The sequence below is a fragment of the Syngnathus acus genome, chromosome 22, assembly GCF_901709675.1.
Source record: "Syngnathus acus chromosome 22, fSynAcu1.2, whole genome shotgun sequence".
Lineage (NCBI taxonomy): Eukaryota > Metazoa > Chordata > Actinopteri > Syngnathiformes > Syngnathidae > Syngnathus > Syngnathus acus.
In genome coordinates, this window is record NC_051106.1 from 118,671 (window position 1) to 140,085 (window position 21,415).

Here is a 21,415-nt window from a genome sequence, read left to right on the forward strand (position 1 = left end):
AGCTGATCACAGGTACCTTCCGCAAGTCCAGGGCGTGACGGGTCGGCATCACTGACTGTGACAGCACGGTGTTGATATCCAACTCCTCCCATGGATGCCATGCATTTCGCTTCAGTGACATTCATTGCTCTGGCCTCCAAGTGAACTTGTGTGGAGGACGGAGGGAGTTTGGAACACACATAGCAGCCCTCCTGTGTGTGCGATCTCACAGTGAATTTGACGTAGCGGTACCACGTGTTGGTTTCGTATGGGTTTCTCGGGTCCCATGACCAGTCCTCAAAGTTCTCATCGTGTGACCATCGTTTTCCACGGTCAACATTGTCACTTGGTCTGTTCAGTTGAGTCCATAGACCATAGCACGCTCCAGCCACAACGCAGCAGAGGATCCATCTGGCATATGGAGCCCCGTTGCTACTAGGATGGCAGAGACACCGGGACATCCCCTCGCCTAGCGGAGTGGGGATCGTTGTTTTCTTCACCAACATTGAGACGTCCCACCCTAAACGATAGGACTCCTTTGAAGTTAGCCTTCCCCACCACTCCGAATTAGGGGTCCAGCACTCTCTGCAACTTGCAGTGGCTGAGGTGAATCCAGCTGGGCCGTTCAGCTATCTTTACTGCGGTGGGGGTAGTCAGCAGGACTTGGAATGGTCCCTCCCACCGTGGGCTGGCCCAGCTCTTTCTTTTGATGACTTTGATGTAGACCCAGTCTCCTGGCTTGACGCTGTTGTCGACCTGTGAGGATGAAAGATCAGGCGGCAGTAAATTTGCATTTGACACCTCTGTCAGTCTGAGCGTTCTAATCATGCAGTCTGCCAAAGACTGTTCTTCATCTGTGGACCATTGTCACTGTAAATGGTTTGGGGGATGCCATGAGTCGGTATGATGGCTTTGCAAATGGCTTTTGCCACTGTTAAGGCATCCGCACGTTTAGACGGAACTATTTCCACCCATTTGGAAAATGCATCAATCATCACTAGGCAGTATTTGTGAGGTCCACTTTGTGTGAGCTCAATAAAATCCATGTGCATGATTTGAAATGGGTAAGACGGTTTTGGAAATGAGCCTCTCTTAGGTCTCATGTTTCCTTGTGGATTATGTTTCACACAAACGGGACATGCTTTACAAAATTTTTTTAAGTAAACATCCAAACCAAAGGTAGTGAATTGTTGATGTATGATGGACCTCATCCCCCCTGTCGACACATGGCAAGGCCCATGCGTCGCAATTGCCGCTGCTTTAAAGAGTGACTTAGGCAAAACAGGTTTGTCATCGACGCGGAGGATATTATCTGTGTCCGCTATTGCTCCTTTTGTCGTCCACATTCGTTTTTCCACCATTGGAGCATTGCCCTGCATATCTGTCAGTATAGTCTTATCTATGAGTTGCGTGTCCTCTGAATCTATTAAAAAAAATTCATGGCCATGTTTCCCTGCTGCCGCTTCTTTAGCAATTCTGTCCGCTAGTCTGTTTCCATTCGAGGCTTCGTCTGTGCCTGTGGTGTGAGCAGCACATTTACACACAGCCAGTTTAGCAGGTAAATGAATGGCCTGCAACAAGTCTTTCAACAAGGAGGCGTGGGTAACTGGCTTACCAGTTGATGTTGTCAACCCCCTGCGCTCCCATTGTTTTGCAAAATAGAACAGAGTAGAAAACGCATACTGACTGTCTGTGTATACAGTGACTTCCTTATCTTCCGCCAATTCACAAGCTCTTGTTAGTGCAATTAGCTCAGCAGCCTGCGCCGACCTGCTGTATGGAAGCTCCTCTGCTTCAGCGATCTGGTATGGCAATTTCACAATTGCATACCCACTTTGATTGTTCCCTTTATATATTTATTTCTTCCTTAGCATTTAACGTACTCAAAATCACTCTTTCTTCAAAGTCGCTCTACTAATTTTGGATAGAAGTGTCCAACAACGCCAACCATTCAACCTGTATTTTCCCTTCATTCAGGCAATCAGTCATCAATGCTCATTTGCATCTCACACGCAGTCTCCAAGAAGGAGACTTTCTATCACATCGGTCCCAATACATCCAAGCTCACCACACAACATTCACATACCGTTTCCATCTCAAGGTTCTTGATAGAACAATCCACCAATCCAAAAAAAAAAAACCTCAACACGCAAAAAAACTGCTGGCAAATCAATCAGAAGTTTTCCTTCACAATTTTGATTCTTCCAATTCCTGAAAGCATGTTCTGTCGTTTCTTACTTAACATGCACTAGTGTGGATCAGTTTCTGCTCGCAAACAGATTTCTCTCTTTTCCTCTCATTTTTATCTTTCAAAAGCGTTTCTGTTCTGCGGTGCAAATTGGATAGACCACAGTCTAGCAAATTTCTGTGCACTAAAAGTTTAGCCAATTTTCATAATTTTAACACGCATGCACAGCTCTCGCGCGCGTAAGGTAGATCCCAGCACCAATGATTCGTCACAGGCTGGCCATTTCCTGTGGTCGATCATGAGCTGGTCCCTCCCACGCACACGAGGACAGCACATTCTAAGTTTTATTTATCTTCTAGAAGCCAGTTGCATTCATTTACCACTAGATTTGCAAATTTTAACTTTAGTGTACATACACAATTTGATCTCTGGTCATTTGTCATTGGGCATACAACAGCATTGTCATACTCCTTGCATGGACAGGAGCTCTAACAATCTAAAAACGTTCTAATAATCTGACAATGACATGTCTTGCTTTCATATGGACATCTGTTATTTCTTCCTCTGTAGGAGCACAAGAGATCACAGGGGAGGAATCTAGTCACGCTGACAATTTGGCTTTTCCTCTGCCCCTTCCTCCACCCTTTGATAGGTGTCGTTTTGCCTGACGACACTCTCTTGCGAAGTGTCCCCGTCTCCCACAGTTCCAACAGTTGTCAGAATCTGATGGGGGTTTTGAGTTACATTGCGGCCTGCGACCTTGTTGGCCTCTACCTCTTCCTCTGGCCTGCTGGGACCCATGAAAGAAGACTGTTGTATCTTCATCTAGGTCAACATCATCATCATCGCCTAGATGAAATACATCAGAACTTTTGGCCCATTGCGTAGTTGTTGTCACACTTGCAATATCTACTTCCACCAAATGTTTCCTCACCCAGTTGCCGAAGTCGGGGGGGGAAACAGTGATGAGCGCGTTTTTAAGACGTTGCTGATAAGCACTCTCAGCCGCATCATCGAATGGGGTGCCACTGTGCACCCAGAATTCTTTTTCAAATCTTAATTGAATGGCGGTCTCATCACTTTTTATCTTTCCAGGTTTTGTCTCCTGAATTTGTTCTCTTTTCTCTTGTGAAGCTTTCAACCACATTCTAGCACAATTCAACTCTCTCTCTTTTCTTTTCTTTTTCAGTCCCTTTGTCGTTCTATCTACACTCTCCTCCAAAACATCAACCACCATCTTCCACACTTCAACTTTCAACGTCCCTTCTACTCCATACTTTTTCTTCCACTTTGGCATGTATTGCATACAATTAAGAAATTTACATGCCATGTACTTCTCATCTCCTTCAAGAGCTAGGGATTTACCGGTTTTGTTTCCCATCTTAATTAGGTATTTTAGGTTTATACAATTTTTTTTATTTTTATTTTCTTTGAGGATCCTCAATGCAGGTTTAAATTGACCTTCCACCAAATTCTCTTTGCGGTCAATTTATCCTACCAGTCGCACTCTCAACCACACAAACACCAGCGCTTTTTATTTTTAGGCCTATCCAGGATGGGTGTAAAACCCTCCCAAACAGCTTGGAAGAACGGACAAAAAAAAAGAAAGAATCTACGCCCTTCTTCAATTAGGAAAAAGAGACTCTGTCTTTTCTTAGCCCGTTCCTTCCACTGGGACTAGAATCCCAACTGTTTCATAGCTTGGAAAAACCAAAGCCGTATCTCATAGCCCGGACAAACCAAAGCCGTATCTCATAGCTAGGACAAACCAAAGCCGTATCTCATAGCTCGGACAAACCAAAGCCGTATCAGCGCTTTTTTCTTTGACTTACTTGTCCCCTGGTTCGTTGCACTGCCGGGTCCCGTCAATCCACCTCTGTCAGACGAAGGCAGACCTAAGACGCTGGCCCAGCGAAGGATTTCCTTCCCAGGTCTTTCTTTACCAGGTCCTCCTAATGGACGCTGGCCCGTCGACGGTGTACAGCGCCTCGTCCTCCGTCAGCCAGATGGCGGGTATGAGGGTCCCGGGTTTCGGCACCAAAATGTTAGGGTAGTGTTCACTCTAACTTATTTTGCAAGAACCACACTGGAGACAAGTTAGTCGTTTCAGACACCTGCAGGCGGAGAGTTCACTCGTCGCTGTGCTTACAGCGATGGTCGAATGAAGTCTGACGTCAGGCCTCATCGGGTGCATATTTATTGAGAAGAAACACAGTGGGGTTGAAAGTGGGGGTGTGAGGACCCAGGATGGGGTGAAGACGCTCCCCTGCTGATCAAAGCATAGCAGGGGGCCTTTTACGACTTTGTGGAAACAAAGCAACTCTGATTGCTTCCTCTGCAGCTAGTCAATCAGGTGAAAAGAGCTTAGCACTTTGGTCTACTACTTTTGGTAAGACAGGACAGGCTAGGTAAATTATTACAGGTTACATTCCAACATAATCATACGATGAAGATATTCTGCAAACCCTAACAAGGAACGTGAGTTGAGAATGGTATATGAGTGCTGTGTGAAGAGCTTGAAGAGAGTGAGACCAATATGTGATGGAGGCTGTGTGAGATGCAAATGAGCAAGGATGAATGATTGTCTGGATGAAAGGAAAGTACAGGGTGAATGGTTGAAGTTGTTGGAGACTACTATGGGAAAATTAGTAGAACAACTTTGAAGAAAGAGTGATTTTGAGCAAGCTAAATGCTAAGAAAAAAAAGGTTGGCTTTGGATTGATAATTAACTAGAAACAAATGGGGAAAAAAACTGGAGAACCAGTAAAACACATGCAGAAGATGTGTGAACTGGGAAACTGAGAAGCGTTTTGGAAAGAAAGTCAAATTAAATGATGATGGAATCATATGTAGTAAAGGACACCTCCTTCCAAAACGTTTGTCTACGTGACACTGGACAATTGTGCATGGGCCTTGCCAAGCCTCAACAGGAGGGAGGGTGTGGTACAGATAGTGGAAGATACAACACTTATATACACTTAATACAACACTTTCTCTAATACATATGAAGTCATACCAATAAGTTAAAATCTTCTCAAACTTTTGCTGTAAACAATAGAAAAAGGATTGAAAAGGGACTAAAGAAGCAACAAGATAGTGAAAATGTCTAATCATTTGCCAGATGAGTCTCTCCTCCTCCAGGAAGGCCATATATTTATCTGCTAAACCAATGTGCCGCACACCGCAGGCACAGAGCAAGTCTCAAATGGGAACTGATTAGCAGACCAAATTGCAAAAAGCAGACGAAGAACAGTCCAAATTGCAAAAAGTAGACGAAGAACAGTCCTCAGCGGATTACATGATCAGAACGCTCAAACTGAAAGATGTGTCAAATGCAAATTTACTGCCGTCTGATTTTCCTTCCCCTCAGGTTAACAATCCCATCAAGCCAGGAGACTGGGTCTACATCAAGGTCGTCAACAGGAAAAACTGGGCCAGCCTCCGGTGGGAGGGATCATTCCAAGTCTTGTTGACTACCGTCACCGCAGTGAAAATTGCAGAAAGGCCCAGCTGGATTCACCTCAGCCACTGCAAGTTACAGAGAGTGCTGGACCCCTAATTTCGGAGTGATGGGGAAGGCTGACTACAAAGGGGCTCTATCGTTTAGGGTAGGGCGTCTCAATGTCAGTGAAGCAACCAACGATCCCCACTCTGACAGGCAACGGGATGTTTTGGTGTCTCCGCTAACCTAGTAGCAATGGGGAGTCCACAAGCCAGGTGGATCCTCTGCTGCGTTGTGGTTGTAGCGTGCTATGGTCAATTGTCTTATCTGAATAAACCCATTGACAAGGTCAACCGAAGGAGGAGTTGGTCACATAACGAAAACCATGAGGACTGGCCATGGGACCCCGAAAAATAAACACCAACACCTGGTACCAGTATGTGAAGTTCACTGTGAGATCCCACACACAAGAGGGGTGCTATGTGTGTTCCAAACTCCCCCCTTCCTCCACGCAAGTTCACCTAGAGGCCAAAGTGATGAACATTACTGAAGCAAAATGTATGGCCTCTGTGGGAGGAGTTGGATATCAACACTGTGCTGTCACCGTCAGTGATACCACCCCTTACAGTCCTGGACTCGCAAAGGGAACATGTGATCAGCTCTTCTGGATAAATCTCAATGTGACTGTTAAAGGACAAACGATACTACAAGTGGCCTATAGAAAAAGGCCACCTGAAATGAACTACAAGTTTTTCATCCAAGGAAATCAAACCCACATATGCATTGACGGCGACTGCCCTCCAGGAGGAAACTGGACATCACCACTGAGTGCCAGGATAGAAGAGCTACTTCGAGTGGTGACAGCTCTCCAACCCACATGGCCACACCATGAAACCTACTTCATACGGAATGGCTGGTGGCTTTGTGGTCACAAGGTTTATCTGATGCTGCCTGCCAACTGGACAGGAGTGTGTGCACCAGTGTGGGTAACAGACCACACCTACAAGATCATTAGCTGACAACGGCACACAAATCTCCTGGATGTCGATGCAGGGCTGTTACGACCTTTGAACCACATGATCCCGTCTGGGGTATGAATGTCCCAGACAGCCATAAAGTATGGGCCGTCGGAGACAAAATCGTTCATGTGCTATTTTCTTGGATCGGACTTGGAAAACAATCACTCTTAATAGAAACACTGAACAATCGTTTTCAATCTTTTGTGAATCTCTCGCTGCAGGTCAATGATGGACAAAACAGAGATATTCAGGCTATTAGATTAATAGTCTTGCAAAATAGGATGGTCCTGGACTTGGATGATTGCAGCACAAGGTGGCGTATGCCACAATATTGGGACTTCCTGTCGCACATACATAACACCCACATCAACGAAGCTATGGATTCACTGAAGAACTTACAGCAGGCCATGTCAGAGGACAAAGTCCTACGATAGTGTTTTTTTTTTTCATGGCTAACCTCTGGCACCTGGTGGCAGCTGCTGTTGAAATTTGTGACTCCTGTGCTTGTTGTACTGGTATTGTTGTGCTTATTTACAACCTGTGTTATCCCATGTTTGAAGTCTGCTGTAACAAGGCCTGTGTCTTCTACCTTAGAACACGTACAGATACAACATATTAGGCATGTCAAATGTGATGACTAACGCGCTGTAGAAAGGAGATTGCAATGGTTGCAATGATGTGTAGCCAAACATGTATTGCAGAAACTTAATGATTTGACCATCGAAAATGCCTTACAAGTGATGGGTACAATGATGTACTGCTTGTGTTTTTAGTTATATTTTCTTGCTTATGTTTATTGTTTATTTCCCCTTGGGTTGGTGTTCCCCTTGGGTTGGTGTGAGGAAGGGCATCCGGCTGTAAAATGTTTTGCTCCAAAAATGTTCTCAGTATAGGACTCTCAACCACGAGATGGCCATGGACCGTCCTCGGTGGAAGAAAGCCATATTGAGAATCCAGTCCAACCCAGCGGCGCCTGGAAAGCGGACTTTAAACCGATGATGATGCTTATGTTTATTGTGTGTTTTATGCATTAACAAGGAAGGGGCCAAATCTACTTAATCAAATATCAGTTTAGAACAACTGCCACTTAAGATTTCAAGTGTGTGGCCTCAATTTACCGTATTTTTCGGACTAAAAGTTGCTCCGGAATATAGGTCGCATTAGCCATAAAATGCACAATAACGTGAAAAAAAACATATATAAGTCGCTCCGGAGTATAAGTCACATTTTGGGGGACATTTATTCGACAAAATCCAACACCAAGAACAGACATGAACGAGCAACAACAGGCTAAACGATAGGTAAACTAACGTGACATAAACACAAACGAAGAGCTGAGAACGGGCCTGACGTAACATTCAGAGTTATTCAAATAACTATTATATAAATAACACGTTTATAAAACCATCTGTGTCACTCCAATTCATTAAATCCATCGATCGTCCTTTATGTCAACAATGGGTGCTCGCTGCTGACGGCGCTTGCGCTTCAAAATATTCCACAGGCCCATATATAACGATATCTAAATTATATATCAAATAACTATTATATAAGCAATAATATTATCAAACCATCTGTGTCACTCCAAATCATTAAATCCATCGATCAAATTCCTCGTCCTTTGTCAACAACGCCGCGCGTGCGCCCTGATGTCAGCCTCATCGTTATTCCACAGATCTGGTATATAACTATATTGTAGCGTTAACAAAGTACAAGGACCCAAGCACTGGCGTCGACTTCCAGGCGTGTGGCGGCGTGAACTTACATCCCCGGAGGTGGCACTTCCAGCCACGGAGGTGGTAGAGAGCTCCATAGAATAGTACCGGGAGTGCGTAAAAGCCATGTCCGAGCCCCATCCACCGTCCCCGGACAGCCACCCAGCCGACCACCGGCCCCTGACTTCCATCCACAAAGGTGAAAGAGAGCTCCGTAGAGTAGGACCGGGCGTGCGTAAAAGCTATGTCCGAGCCCCATCCACCGTCCCCGGACAGCCACCCGGCCGAGCGCCGGCCCCAGACTTCCATCCACGGAGGTTAAAGAGAGCTCCGTAGAGTAGGACCGGGCGTGAGTAAAAGCCATAATAGTTTTTAAAACCTTCTGTGTCACTCCAAATCATTCAATCCTTCAAACTCTTCGTCCTCCGTGTCACTTACAAACAAAGCCGCTAATGATGCCGGTAGTACGTGGGGCCCTTGTCATCTTCGTCATCCCGTGATCAATCTTTGTCCTTTTTGTAAACAACCGCCACGCCACTTGAAATTCAAATTACAGTCATCCCTTGCTACATCGCAGTTCGTTTATCGCGGTTTCACTTCTTTTTTTTTTAAACTTTTGAAAAAATTCACATATAAGTCACTCCTCAGTATAAGTCGCCCCCCCACCCAAACTATGAAAAAAAACGCGACTTATAGTCCGAAAATTACGGTATGTGTTCAGAATTGCTTCCTAGATGTGGAAAATAGATTTTAAATTAATTGATTTCTAAGTTTAGATGTGTTTGATGTATTTTAACATGCAGAGCAGTGTTTTTAAATTACACAAAACTGTTTGTTGACTAAATGTGTAAAAGGACAATTAATTTAATGTAAAGATTTTTAGAATGTATTTCTTCTTTGCACTAATACAAAGAAAAAGAGTGGACTTGCTGTTAGTTCTATGTAATTTTGGAATGAGTTTACTGGTCTGGCCCCCTTGAGATCAGATTAAGCTGTATGCAGCCCCCAGACCAAAATGAGTTTGACACCCCTGTTCTACACCATAAACTTTCTTCTTCTTCTTCCATTTTATTCTCCTCACTTTTTTGTCCACATAATTCATCCGATTCACTTCGTTCCACTTTCGATGTATTAGAAATATTCACGTGATGAGCGCTTGCATTTTTCTCATTCCAAAGATTTTCCGTTTTCGCCAAATTTTGCCAAATTTCATATTTCCCTTCTCATCTCTACATTTTTCAACCGATTCAATCACTTCCAACTTTCAACTGTTCATCTTTTGCCTACCTATTCCAAAATTTCCCACTTACCAAAAATTCAAGATTTTCAATTTTGAAATTCTTGACAAATTTTACAAAATTTCGTTTTTCTGTTCTAATTCCTAGATGATTTGACCGATTCAACCCATTCCAATTTTAAACAGTTCACCTTATGCTTACCATAATCACCCCCTTCACTCCCATTCCCACTTCCACTATGCAATTCACCCCTTCACCCCCACTTCCACGATGCAATTCACCCCACCACCCCCACTTCCACAGTGTGGTGGCCATCTTGGAGTGAGCGGAAGTGCCCCAGAATGAATACAAAGTGAACCAGAAGTGCCCCAAAACAAACAGGAAGTGCCCCAAAATGAACAGGAAGTGCCCCAACATGAACAGGAAGCGAACCAGAAGTGCCCCAATTTCAACAAAAAGTGAACCGGAAGTGCTCCAAATCAAAACGGAAGTGAGCTAAATTGAACCGGAAGTCCCTTAAATAACCCGGAAGTTACCTTTATTGAACCGGACGTGACCTAAATTGAACCGGAAGTGTCTAAGAACAAACCGGAAGTGCCCCATATAAACCGGAAGTGACCCAAAATGAATCGGAAGTGACTTCAATTGAAAGGAAGTTCCCCATATAAACCGGAAATGACCCCAAACAAATCTGAAGTGACCTCAATTGAACCAGAAGTGCACCCAAACAAACCGGACGTTCTCTGAAAATACCGGAAGTGACCTAAATTGAACCAGAAGTTACATCAATTGAACCGGAAGTGCCCCCAAACAAACTGGAAGTGTCCCCAAACAAATCGCAAATGGCCCAAATTTTGTTTTTTCTTTCTAATTTCTGCATTTTTCTACTAATTCAACCCGTTCCAACTTTTAACTGCGCATCGTATGCCTATCTATTCCATATCTTCCCACTTACCTAAATTTTGAAATTTTCAACTTTAATATTCACGCCAAATTTGTCAAAATTTTGTTTTTTCCCTTCTAATTCCTACATTATTTGACCGATTCAACCCGTTTCAACCATTAACATCATTCTGCAGCATTTCCCAAGTATTTATTCAGCTTCTTCGCCTTCACACGCAATTTCCCCAGAAACTGCAAATTCTAGTTTTATCTTGCGTTGCCGTCAGTTTCTCAGCATACCGGGATTCCCATTCCGGGAACCGAGCTGGAGCTCTACGCTCTGTTGGCGCTTTGGGTTCCAAAGCCTGACGCTTGGCCCCTCACAAAGGTTTGCGAGTGCCCCCACCACAAAGCGTCACCTTGAGTTGCTCCCGTTTCTCCTTGGCTTGGTCCGCGGCCCGGCGGTGGTCCCAGAGTTCTCCGTCCTCCTCGGCCAGAAGGTCTTCCGCGCTCCGCAGCCAACGCGCCGCCACGTCCAGAGGGGCTGGCAGGCTGCCGTCCAACTCCAGTTGGTACTCGTGCAGCTGTCATTGAGGCAACATATGGGTCAGGGCCACCATGGCAACTGCAAACCCAACTGCGTTTGTTTAACCCTTGGTGGCACGACTCCTGGCGCAAAGATGCTGATGTTGCCGCCCAGCCGCAGTTGATGCACACCGCGACATAAGAAGAAAGAAGCAAGAGTAGGAGGAGCCCACCTTTTGTGTGAGGGCATCCCAGGCCTCCTTGAGGCCTCGCTGCTCCTCGCTCGGCGCGGAGCTTCGTCTTACAGCGCTTAACAGAGACATGATCGACGGCCGCTGCTCATTGATGGACGTCACAAAGGTGTGGAAAACCTGGCAAACAGACAAAATTGCTCTGCCTTGTTCTCTGTGCTCTGTATGGGGGAGCAGTCAAATGCTAAAAGGTGAAGCGGGTCTCTGAAAAGCCGCGTCAGCAAGACAAATGGAGCTTTATGTTGGATTGCGCAAAAATGAGCCAATTCCAGCACATTCGCCTGAACAGCAGCTAGAAAGACAAACAAGAAACCGCATCCTCAAGGTCCCTGATGTCAATGGGAAAAAAGATTCAGGGTGTCCCGGCACGGATGGGCACAAAACCTGCGGGTTCCCCTTGACCATACCCGTCTCAAAAGGTCAACATACGTTATAGCGCTCGCAGTAGCTCTCGCCTCGGGTGGAGTCCCAGCCCTCCAGCAGCTCCTCGTGTGCCCGCAGAAGCCAACACGACACTTCCTGCATCTTGCGCTCAGGGTTCACCTGGGAAGGAACAAGACTACTTTGCCTTTTTAGCAATAAACTTGCCTTGATCGCAATTCACAGGAAACAGGAAATGCAAAAACTACATAGAAAGGGCAGCGCTGGGCTGTAGCCAGAAAGGCCCGGCCTGCCGACGGGTTCTTCTGAATCAGAGGGGGCTGCTCCTTGCCAAGAAGAGCTGCCACGCCATTCCCCAAAAATGCAGCTAAGCATAATGCCAATTACCTGCCGCAGTGGCGACGCCGAGATGGCAGGAGTGTAGTGAATGGGTAGGCTGACAGGAGACGCCGTTTTGGGAGGCTGCGGGTCCTGGTGCCGAGAAAGGGAGAAGGCAAAAGCCAGACTGAGGACCCACTCAGTCAACATCTCATTGAGGCGAGGTTGATGGCGAGGCTTCAAAATGCATGCGGACAAAGGCGTTTTGGAAGCACAACGGCTTGCACGCCGGGCGCCTGGCCCCGCGCTTCCCGCACGCTTCCCGCGCGCTTCCCGCGCGCTTCCCGCGCGCTTCCCGCGCGCTTCCCGCGCGCTTCCCGCGCGCTTCCCGCGAGCTTCCCACATGCTTCCCGCATCGCCGCGCTTCATCCAACCACGAGAGCATTTGCCGTGTCGGAGCTTGGCCAAAAAGGCTCAGTTGCTCCGAACCGGTTCTTCTCATGTATCGGCGTACAATTGAGAGGCTCATCTTTTGCGCTCATTGTTCTCCAATTTGGAGTGAGTGACTGTGCTCACATTTGCAAGTGCACCCGTCTGGAGATGTTGATTGAGCAAACTGTGGATTGAGGGGCTGCTTAAGCCCAGGACACACATGAATTCCCGATCATGCATTCGAGGCTGACCTGCAGGGAGTCCTCCTCTAAGACGTCTTTGGAGTAGCGCAGGAACTGCGTCACATAGGTCATGATGGACTTTTCGTCGGGCTCCCGGACGTCCACGTCTGCGCGCACATTATAGTGAGCGGCCATAGGTCAGTCATTCTCTCTGCAACATTTGCTGCTGCTTGGGCAACTTTGCGTTCAAAAAAAGACGTTCAAAAAAACAAACAAACAAATTTTGCTCTGTGCACATCGGTCCCTGCATATGGCCGCAGATTCAGATACTCGCAGATTCTGTTTGGGTGCGTTTTCGTCTTTTGTCGGAAATGAAAGGTTCTCACCCTCGGGCTCCAGCAGCCGCGGGATTCCGAGCTCCTGCTCGGCCACTCGGAAGGCCTCGTCCAGGTTCTGCCTGTTGCTTCTGCCGGCCGCCTCGGACAAGTCGACCAGGTCGTGGCGGAGCGCCGACAAGATGGCCAGGAAGAGCACGCCGCTACGCCAACTGCCCTTGAAGTCTTTCACGTTTGCCGAACATCCCGCCCTGAAAGCAAAGCCGTGCAAGCGTTTGCGGCACTGGGGGAGAGGAGTCAAGTTTTGCAGAGATTTGCTTGAACAAGTTCTGTCTCGGTCTGCGCAAGTGAGCTGCTGCCCGGTTGGTTTTGCCATCGTTCACCTCGGAGGCCGACGTTCACGCGCTTTTGCCGCCTTTCAGAACGGAACCCAGAGATGCTCTTTCCCGGGTGTTGCCTGCTACCTGAGTGCATTTCAAAGCCTCTCTCTGCCTTTTTCACCGCATCGCATTGTTTTCTTGCCCGGATGTGCGCTTCACGTCGGGCGTGTGCGTTCACAACACAACCAATGACCTGGGTCTCAGGAAGCCTACGCACTTGTGGCACTGCTCACGGACCCACAGCATCAGCGTCTTCTTGGCTGACAGCCTGAAGCGGGCGTGGAGTGGTGAGCCTTGGCGGAGGATGGAACCCGCGGCGCCGCCGGCCGAGCAGACACTCCGCCACGACCCCGAGTCCAGACTGGCCAGAGACTCCATGGACGACTGGTGCGAGGTGAAGCAAAGTCCGCTGGCCAACTCCTCGATCTGTGGGATGGACGTAAGCATGCTGTCATTTCCGCTCGCCGCTGTTTTGCACATGCAACGGCGCAGCAGCGCTACATTTAGTGGCGCCTCCCTACCACCCAGCTGAGACAAAAATGATGAAAATAGAACCCAAATACTTTTCAAAATGGACACACAGCTCGTATATTGACAGTTTGTCTGGAGATAGTTTGAAGTGGTTTCATCATGGCATGTGCTTGAAAAGCATCAGATCTATGTTAGCCCCCCGAAAATCTGCAACGACGAGCTCGTGGTTTGACCATCACTCGATCGCCGCTGCCCTCACGTGATACTGCAGGATGATGGTCCAGACGAGGCCCAGGATGATGCGCGGCTTTCCGTCGATGATATCGGGAATGTTTATGTTGACCAGTTTGATCTGAAAGCGCAACAAGACAAGCGACTCAAATCATATCTTTCCGAGGCTCGATCCCAACTCATGGCTCAGGTTTAATATTTACCGATTTGCTTCGGAGGAGGGCCAGGCCTTTTTCGATGTTGCTCCTGTGCTGGAACGTTCCCCTGCCGCGCTCCCGAATCTGAGCAAAGCAGTGCACGCCGTTAGCATTCGCGTTAACGTTACCTTTTGGCAAAAAGAGAGCTTTTGGACTCACGATGCGCTGGTCGCTCATCACCTCCAGCAGGTCCAACAATTTGGATCCATCACGGAAGTCGTTGAAGAGATCCACCACCCTGCACGGAGGTCTCCTCTACGCGCGTATGCGGCATTCATTCAAATCAGAAACATTCCTACCAGAGCAGCATGAGCACAAACTGCACGGAGACATGCACGGAGCTGACAAGTTGTTGCTTATTTCGGACTCGCGCAAGCTGACATACTTAAAAACGCGCGGTTTGCGCTGTTGTGGGCGTGAACACAGCCATGCAAGGCCATGGGCATCGCACTGACATCTGCAGCAGAGCTTTGCTGTTGGCGAATGGGGGGGTCATCACCCGTCCGTCTGTTGCTGTCCATTTTTGCCTGTGCTTCTATTTATTGTTCATCTCCTTGTAAGAACATCCTGCCCTGCTGCAATCGTTTGTTGACAACCACCAAGCCATATTGCTGCTATTCTTATCATTACTAGCATTTTGCCCTTTATGCACTCATCCGGAAACTGTCTCACAGACTTTCTCTACCCTTATCACTCTTACAATTATTATTATAATTATTATTATTTTTATTATTATCTCTCCCCCCGTTTTATTATTTGATTTCCCCCAGTAAAACAAAACAAAAAGCACTTCTTGTACAGAGCTTGTGTGTCTTTCAGAGCACGCCAGTACGTATCTCTACCCTATGCATCGGGAGCATTTACAGTTGCCAATGATCTGTCTTCGTCTTCACTGACCTCATATGCGTGAAAAGTACACCTCGTCTCTGTACTCTGCATCAGAGTGTAAAAAGATGTATTAAAAAAAAAGGGCTATTTGACATCCCTGGGAAGGACCCCGCGATCCACACAGTCGCAAATGACTTTGGATAGGCCAAAGAAAATGTTCAAATCACTCCAGTAAGGCAACCCCGTTTGTAGCAGAGTCAAGCGCGGAGTCTTGGCTCGCATTTCGTTTGATTGTTTACCGTTTGTAGCAAAGTCAAGCGCAGAGTCTTGGCTCGCATTTCGTTTGATTGTATCCCAGCACGGGATAAAATATTCTTATTTTTGGAAGAAGACCTGATAACTTCCTAACATGTTTTCTTGGTCCTCGCACGTCAGTCAATCATACAAGTGACGCTGACTTCACATTCAAGCCTTTTAGCAACACCATGCTAACGTGTCTACTGACTAATGTTCCCTGGCTAGCGCTCAAATGCAGACCGACTTTTTTTTAGCAGCAGCGTGTTGTGCCACTGACAAATGTGCAACATTTGCTTGAGTGCCAAAAGGTGTGAGTTGAACTGGCGCTCACCTTTGCCAGTTGGGCGTTGACCCAGTTGGTGAAAGTCCTTTTCTGGATCTGCTCCTGCTCCACTGCACACGCACGCACACATTGGTCTAGTTTATTTCATGTCTCCATCAAACACACAAGTATGAAATATTTCACTGAGACACGTTTGATCACATTTTGAAAGCATCTGTCATTTCCCCAATGTTGAATATAGAGCAAAAATCACAGTCGCTGTCAGCTAAAGCTCAAGTTTACATGGACTTTGGGGTCCAGAATTTGCGAATTGCGTTTACACGCTAATCATTTAGCATTGTCTTTAGTGTTCATTTAAAATACTACTTGAGAATGAATTTACGATGAGACAAATTTTGGAGGCCGTGACCCAACTTCGGTAGACAGCAAGTCACGTAGAATCGAGCTGGGTAAAATTGAATTTCAGCTGTAATTGGTTAAAGATGCCGCAAGATGCCGGCACAGTGTTCAAAGGAACCTTCTCAACGCAAATTATTATACTGTAGTTCATTCCCTGGCACCAAGATGGTAGAAGATGGCGTCCAACCACAATTTGTGTCTCATTGGGGCTGAATGCTGAACTGCAAATGTCCGCACACACACATTGGCGGCATTGGAAATTGAACTTGATATTCTTTGCACCTCGGCTTTTGTATCGAATGTGGCTGCAAGGTGTACCTAACTTACTGTCCAGTGAGAGGAATATGTTTTTTTCATTTTTTTTTTCAATTGACATCATCACTTCCTGTTTTGCGAATTCACTTCAGCCAATCAAGTACTGCACAAAATAATAATAATCATAATAATACATTTTATTTATGAGGCGCCTTTCAAGGCACTCAAGGTCGCCGTACAGACATAAACAACAAGTTTATTGTTTTGTTGACTTCCTTTGACTTGGAGTTTGTAAGACAGTCAACAAGAAGGTGGACCCCCCCCCCCCACACACACACACACACACACCATCTTCAAATTTGTTACTATAAGAATGGCGTCAACTGTGGGCGGCAACTACAACAAGAAGTTGCCAACAGGACGTCGGGATCAAGTTTGGTTTCGGATGAGGACGTCCTCACTAATGCAGAAATCAAGTAGTTGTGATTATGATGATGATTATTATGAATATGAATCTTATTGATGAGAGAAAATGAACTCACCCATGACGGCTGAAATTTTCACATTGTCAATACGCAGGCCCGCTCACACACGCAACTCTATGAAAAATAAATTTTGTTTTTCCAGTCCGACGACCGTTCAAGCAGGTCTGACTGACTTAAGCTCCACCCGGTGTAACGTGTCAATCATTTAACCCTTCGCTCAGCCAGCCGTCACCCTTTCTTTCTTTGAGATACAAGACGGCCGAAGTGGGAGCTTTTCCACATACGAAAGCAGACTTGCTAATTTCTCAGTATTGTTACTTGGGAAAAGGTCACAAAGCACTCGGGGCTCTCTCCTCAAGTGTGCAGTAGTTTGGCAAATTGCAAAAGACTTCATCTGGGTCCAAATTAACAGGCCCCAAAAGGCTGCATTTGGAGGCTACGTGACTCACGTCCAGTGCGACTGGATCACGCTCCAAATACGCATGAAGCCTGTCCACATGAGCCGGCGCCTTTGAAGACGTCAGAAATACCCGGTCGGCCAATTTTATTTCTGGAAATTGGAAAGCACACACGGACGAGCAAGTCGCGCGAGAACTGTCATCGAAAATGTGGCCCAAAATGTGGCCTTTGACTTTGGATGCAGCACTTGAGTTTAACAATACTCACGTCTATTTTTCTTTGTTTGTCTTTGCATGGCTGCATTGTATTGCCTCTTAGTGGCCAACTTGTGCACAGCAGAAAGAGGGCAAATGAAATCCATTTAAGGATTCCCCAATGGTTTCTTTCATCTTTTATGTTCTGTTTAATGATGTTGTTACTGTATACACAAGTCATATTTTTTGTCATTAACAAACACATCACAACAATTTTTTTTTTTTTTGGGAGGGGGCTGAAATATACCGTATTCATTCTAATTATCGCCCATATTCTAATAATCATCCAGTGTGTGTTAGCGATGACATAAACAAAAAACATTGTTACCTCTAATTATCGTCCATGCTGCTAAAAATTCCCCCCGAAACTTACGTTTTCCTCCGCGACCGCATGCCGACGTCATTGCGCAAGTTTAAATATGACTGATTTGACAGCACGTCGAATGTCCCTTTTAAATTGTTTTTCTCCATAAACTATGATACAATTACACTCGTCACTCCGCTACAATATCCTCACACAATTACGTTATCGGGGCGTGCGCTCGAACAAGACGATCGCGATAACATGACGTGCGCAACATGTGATGTGCGACGGTAACGTGTCGCATCGATGGAGCGTCAATTGACGCACCCCGCTGTTAGAGGTAGATCAAAACATCCGCTGTTCTAGTGTTAAGAACACCAATGAGATGCAGGTATTGCATACTACATAAGGAAAATATACATATTATCGCCCATTTCAGTGCCCCTTGGCGATCGGACAAAAAGTGTTCTCTATTAATCGCCCACCCCCCATGTTGGACATAACCTTGGGCGATAATTAGAATAAATACGGTATTCATGGCACTAGTGAAGTGAAGCTCCCTTCAAATCTCTCTTGTTGTTTTAATGAATACAAAAGTGTTAAAACAAAAAAAATACGACTTCTGCTTTTGGTATTTTGGCTTGTACTGACTGGAAGTAGGAGGTGTGAGCACGTTTGGTGTGTAGTTTTACTGACCCTGCAGCAGCATGAGGACGTTGTCAATGTCCAGAGGGGTGGAGCCTGGCTCCCCCATGACGTCATCAGTGTAGTCTGAAGCCATTTGGGCTCAGTGGCCCCCTGCTGGCACCACAGCGCCTCTGCACAGACATGAACAACAAACTCATGTGTCCATCCATCCGAGAGGACACAGTTAGACGGACAGCTGTCATAACGTGTTCAAATGACAACACCTGACCGTAGCACGCACACCCACACTTGTTTTGACCTTTAGCCACTGCCAACGATTCAACAACTACACAACCCACAAAAGTGTGTGCGTGCGTGTGCGTGCGTGTGTGCGCATGACAAAAGCCATCCCACGTGCTTTCTGAAAAGCAACTTTAGAAGTCAACCACTCCCCGCGTGCTTCTTGCAAGTCATCCCAAGGTTGTAGCTCAGCTGCAGCAAGAACCGCACGCACGCATGCTCGTCTACTATTAGAATCAGAATCGCCTTTATTGCCTTTGTACACAATACATACATCGGTTCTCGAACAAATCGGAATTCGAACGAAAAATTCGAGATTTTTTTGCTTCGGTTGTCGAACAAATTTCGGAGGTCAAACCTCGCGAGATGAGCCAAGAGGACCCGAGAAAACCCGACCGCGCGGCCTGGATGCCAACTGACTCCGTTGTTATTGTATTTTCGTTACTTTGAGGATTGTATTAACCCCTAATCATGCTTCCAAAGAAAGCAAGTGGGACCAGTAAAGCCATCCTAAAACACAAAGACGCTCTTAAAGCAATGCGACAGTGAGCGCCCGGCACGCTGCAGTTGCGCGATCGGACCAAATTAAGCTCCCTGCGCACTGAGGTCCACTTAAATTTTGGAAAGTACATCAGGACTTTAAAAATATTTCCTAAATTTCACCGACGGCTCTGTCACCATAATGCGACCAGCGCGGTGCAGTTGCGCGGTCGGCGGCGCGCTGCGGTTGCGCGGTCGGCGGTGCGCTGCAGTTGCGCGATCAGACAAAAATGCGCAAATGAAAAAATGCTTAAAAAAGGCGGGGTTTTTTGTCTTGGAACGGATTATTCTTTTTTCCATTATTTGTAATGGGAAAAATTGATTCGGAATTCGAATGATTCGCTTCTCGAACCGCTTTCTGGAACGGATTGTGGTCGAAAACCGAGGTTTGACTGTATGTTTATGTACGTATGTATGTATATTTATGGGTTAAGGGGACAGGTTCATCTGTTATTGTTGACTAGGTGGACGTCGGTTAACGTCAAAAAGCAGAGCACAACAAAATGGAGCAATGGCAATGTGTTAAAGACCTCAGCGCAAATGGTACGTGACCTCCACCAAGGGTTAACTCTCATCCTTTGGGTCATGGTCCTCTTTCGGGTGTGTGGCTCACATAGCAGGCAGGCACAGACGCCAATGGGGGGTGGGGGAGGTAGCAAAAAGCCAGACCAGGGTTCTTCAAGCCTAGTACTTGGGGTCCAGTGTACTACGCCTTTTCTATCTCCCATGTTCAGGATGGTTATACAGATTATCTGAGCGATGGAATCAGCTGTGAGGCAGCAGGCAGACATAGAACCCCAAGGACCACGACTGGCGAGCGGAAGGAAAGCACATTTGAACCTTTAGAATTTCTGCCACTGCAATTGGTCAGAACAGAATATGTCGCCTGTTCTTCATCCTAATCACACACACGCACGCACACACAATAAACACCTAAACTAATTCCTTTTGAACGACTTGCTCTCTGCATGATTTGCGAGATGTGCATGCAGTTTGAACGGCTGTCTTGAGTTCACGGCATCTCAGCGGGCTTGAGGTCAGAACTTTGAAAGTGCCACTCCGGAACGACTCACCTCTCCTTCCAAAGTTGTGCATTTGATCCTTTTTGGGGCAAAAACTGTTGGACAAACAGCCTCAAGTTGTTCTGGATCAACTTTCTACACGCTAGTTAGCGGTAGCGCCTTGCCACCTGGCCGAAGTCAACTCGCCTTTGGAGTGGCGAGGTTGCGCCAAAAATAGCTTGCTCAACACTTGCCGCTGATCCCACTGAGCAAAATCGCAAGAGGCACCACAACACTTCTGCTATTGGAGCAGCACCAGAGTGTCTGCGCATAATTTGTTCCTTCACATTGTTTGTCTTGTAGCAATAGGATGGCTAAGGCCAGAGTTTCAAGAAAGCTACGTCACGATGCAGCTCTCGACTCGCCGCCATCAACACTTTCATTTGTGAAAAGGAACCTTGACATCACTTTTCGTTAGAGAGCTAGCCAGTTTTTCAGTGAGCGGGCGAGGGAGTTTTCCCAATAAGGACTTTGAGTGCAGCTTACCTGCGGCAAAGGTCAGCAGGGTGGAGCACGAGATGTAGAAAGGTTCGCCGGGCAGAAGAAGATGAGGAAGACAAGGAGGAGCAAGGTTGAGTGCCGGCAGCGTTTGGACACTCCGGAGGCAAACTTGAAGCTCCGATGATGCGCCAACACACCAAGTGGGACAGACACCGGAGATATCCCAACCATACTTCTCGCCTGACTAAATATAGACACACTCTGGCATGCACACACTTTGACGCACGAGCACAAACCAGCACAGACATCTTTACACTCATGCACAAACACACGTGTGGTCATCCATATTCACATGCACACGCAGAACACACAAAACATTCAAGCACTCATAGCGCACTTGACACCTGCTTTGAAGGACCAAAGGCAAGCACAGTCCAAAGTCACCAAGAGAACAAGCGACAACAATAACAAAGTAGTAAGGACCCTTAAAAGACAATTTTCTCTGCGAAGGAGGTGGGCTTTACGCAAAGAGTCCAGACAAGTTCCCCCAAATCAGCATGAAAAGCACCTGCAGACTCAAGAGAAAAGGTGTTGTTGCTGACCTTGCCGCACAAGTCTTCACTCTCATCCTGCTAATGGGCTCGCGGAGAAAGTTCCAATGGTGAAAAATTCTTCACATCGTTCAATGTGTTCTATGCATATTTGAGGTCTTTTTTGTGGCGTGTTTCAGCAATCAGAAAAGAAAAACAAACCTCAACGAAGCAACAACGTTTAAT

General features: G+C 46.5%; 1 protein-coding gene across 1 annotated transcript in view; it reads right to left on the minus strand.

Annotated features, from left to right (window-relative positions):
- The window catches only part of LOC119116331 (nesprin-2-like), a 55,274-nt gene extending 34,387 nt beyond the window's left edge, over positions 1-20,887 (minus strand). Inside the window, exons 1-13 of the mRNA XM_037241633.1 lie at positions 20,685-20,887; positions 18,367-18,488; positions 15,623-15,684; positions 14,326-14,421; positions 14,173-14,250; positions 13,998-14,090; positions 13,485-13,693; positions 12,939-13,138; positions 12,622-12,719; positions 12,008-12,091; positions 11,669-11,782; positions 11,222-11,359; positions 10,883-11,047 (exon numbers count right to left, since the gene is read on the minus strand). Of these exons, the coding sequence (XP_037097528.1) occupies positions 10,883-11,047; positions 11,222-11,359; positions 11,669-11,782; positions 12,008-12,091; positions 12,622-12,719; positions 12,939-13,138; positions 13,485-13,693; positions 13,998-14,090; positions 14,173-14,250; positions 14,326-14,421; positions 15,623-15,684; positions 18,367-18,451 (1,422 nt within the window). The 5' untranslated portion in view covers positions 18,452-18,488; positions 20,685-20,887. The remainder of the gene's footprint in view (positions 1-10,882; positions 11,048-11,221; positions 11,360-11,668; positions 11,783-12,007; positions 12,092-12,621; positions 12,720-12,938; positions 13,139-13,484; positions 13,694-13,997; positions 14,091-14,172; positions 14,251-14,325; positions 14,422-15,622; positions 15,685-18,366; positions 18,489-20,684) is intronic.
- Between the last annotated feature and the right edge of the window lie 528 nt (positions 20,888-21,415).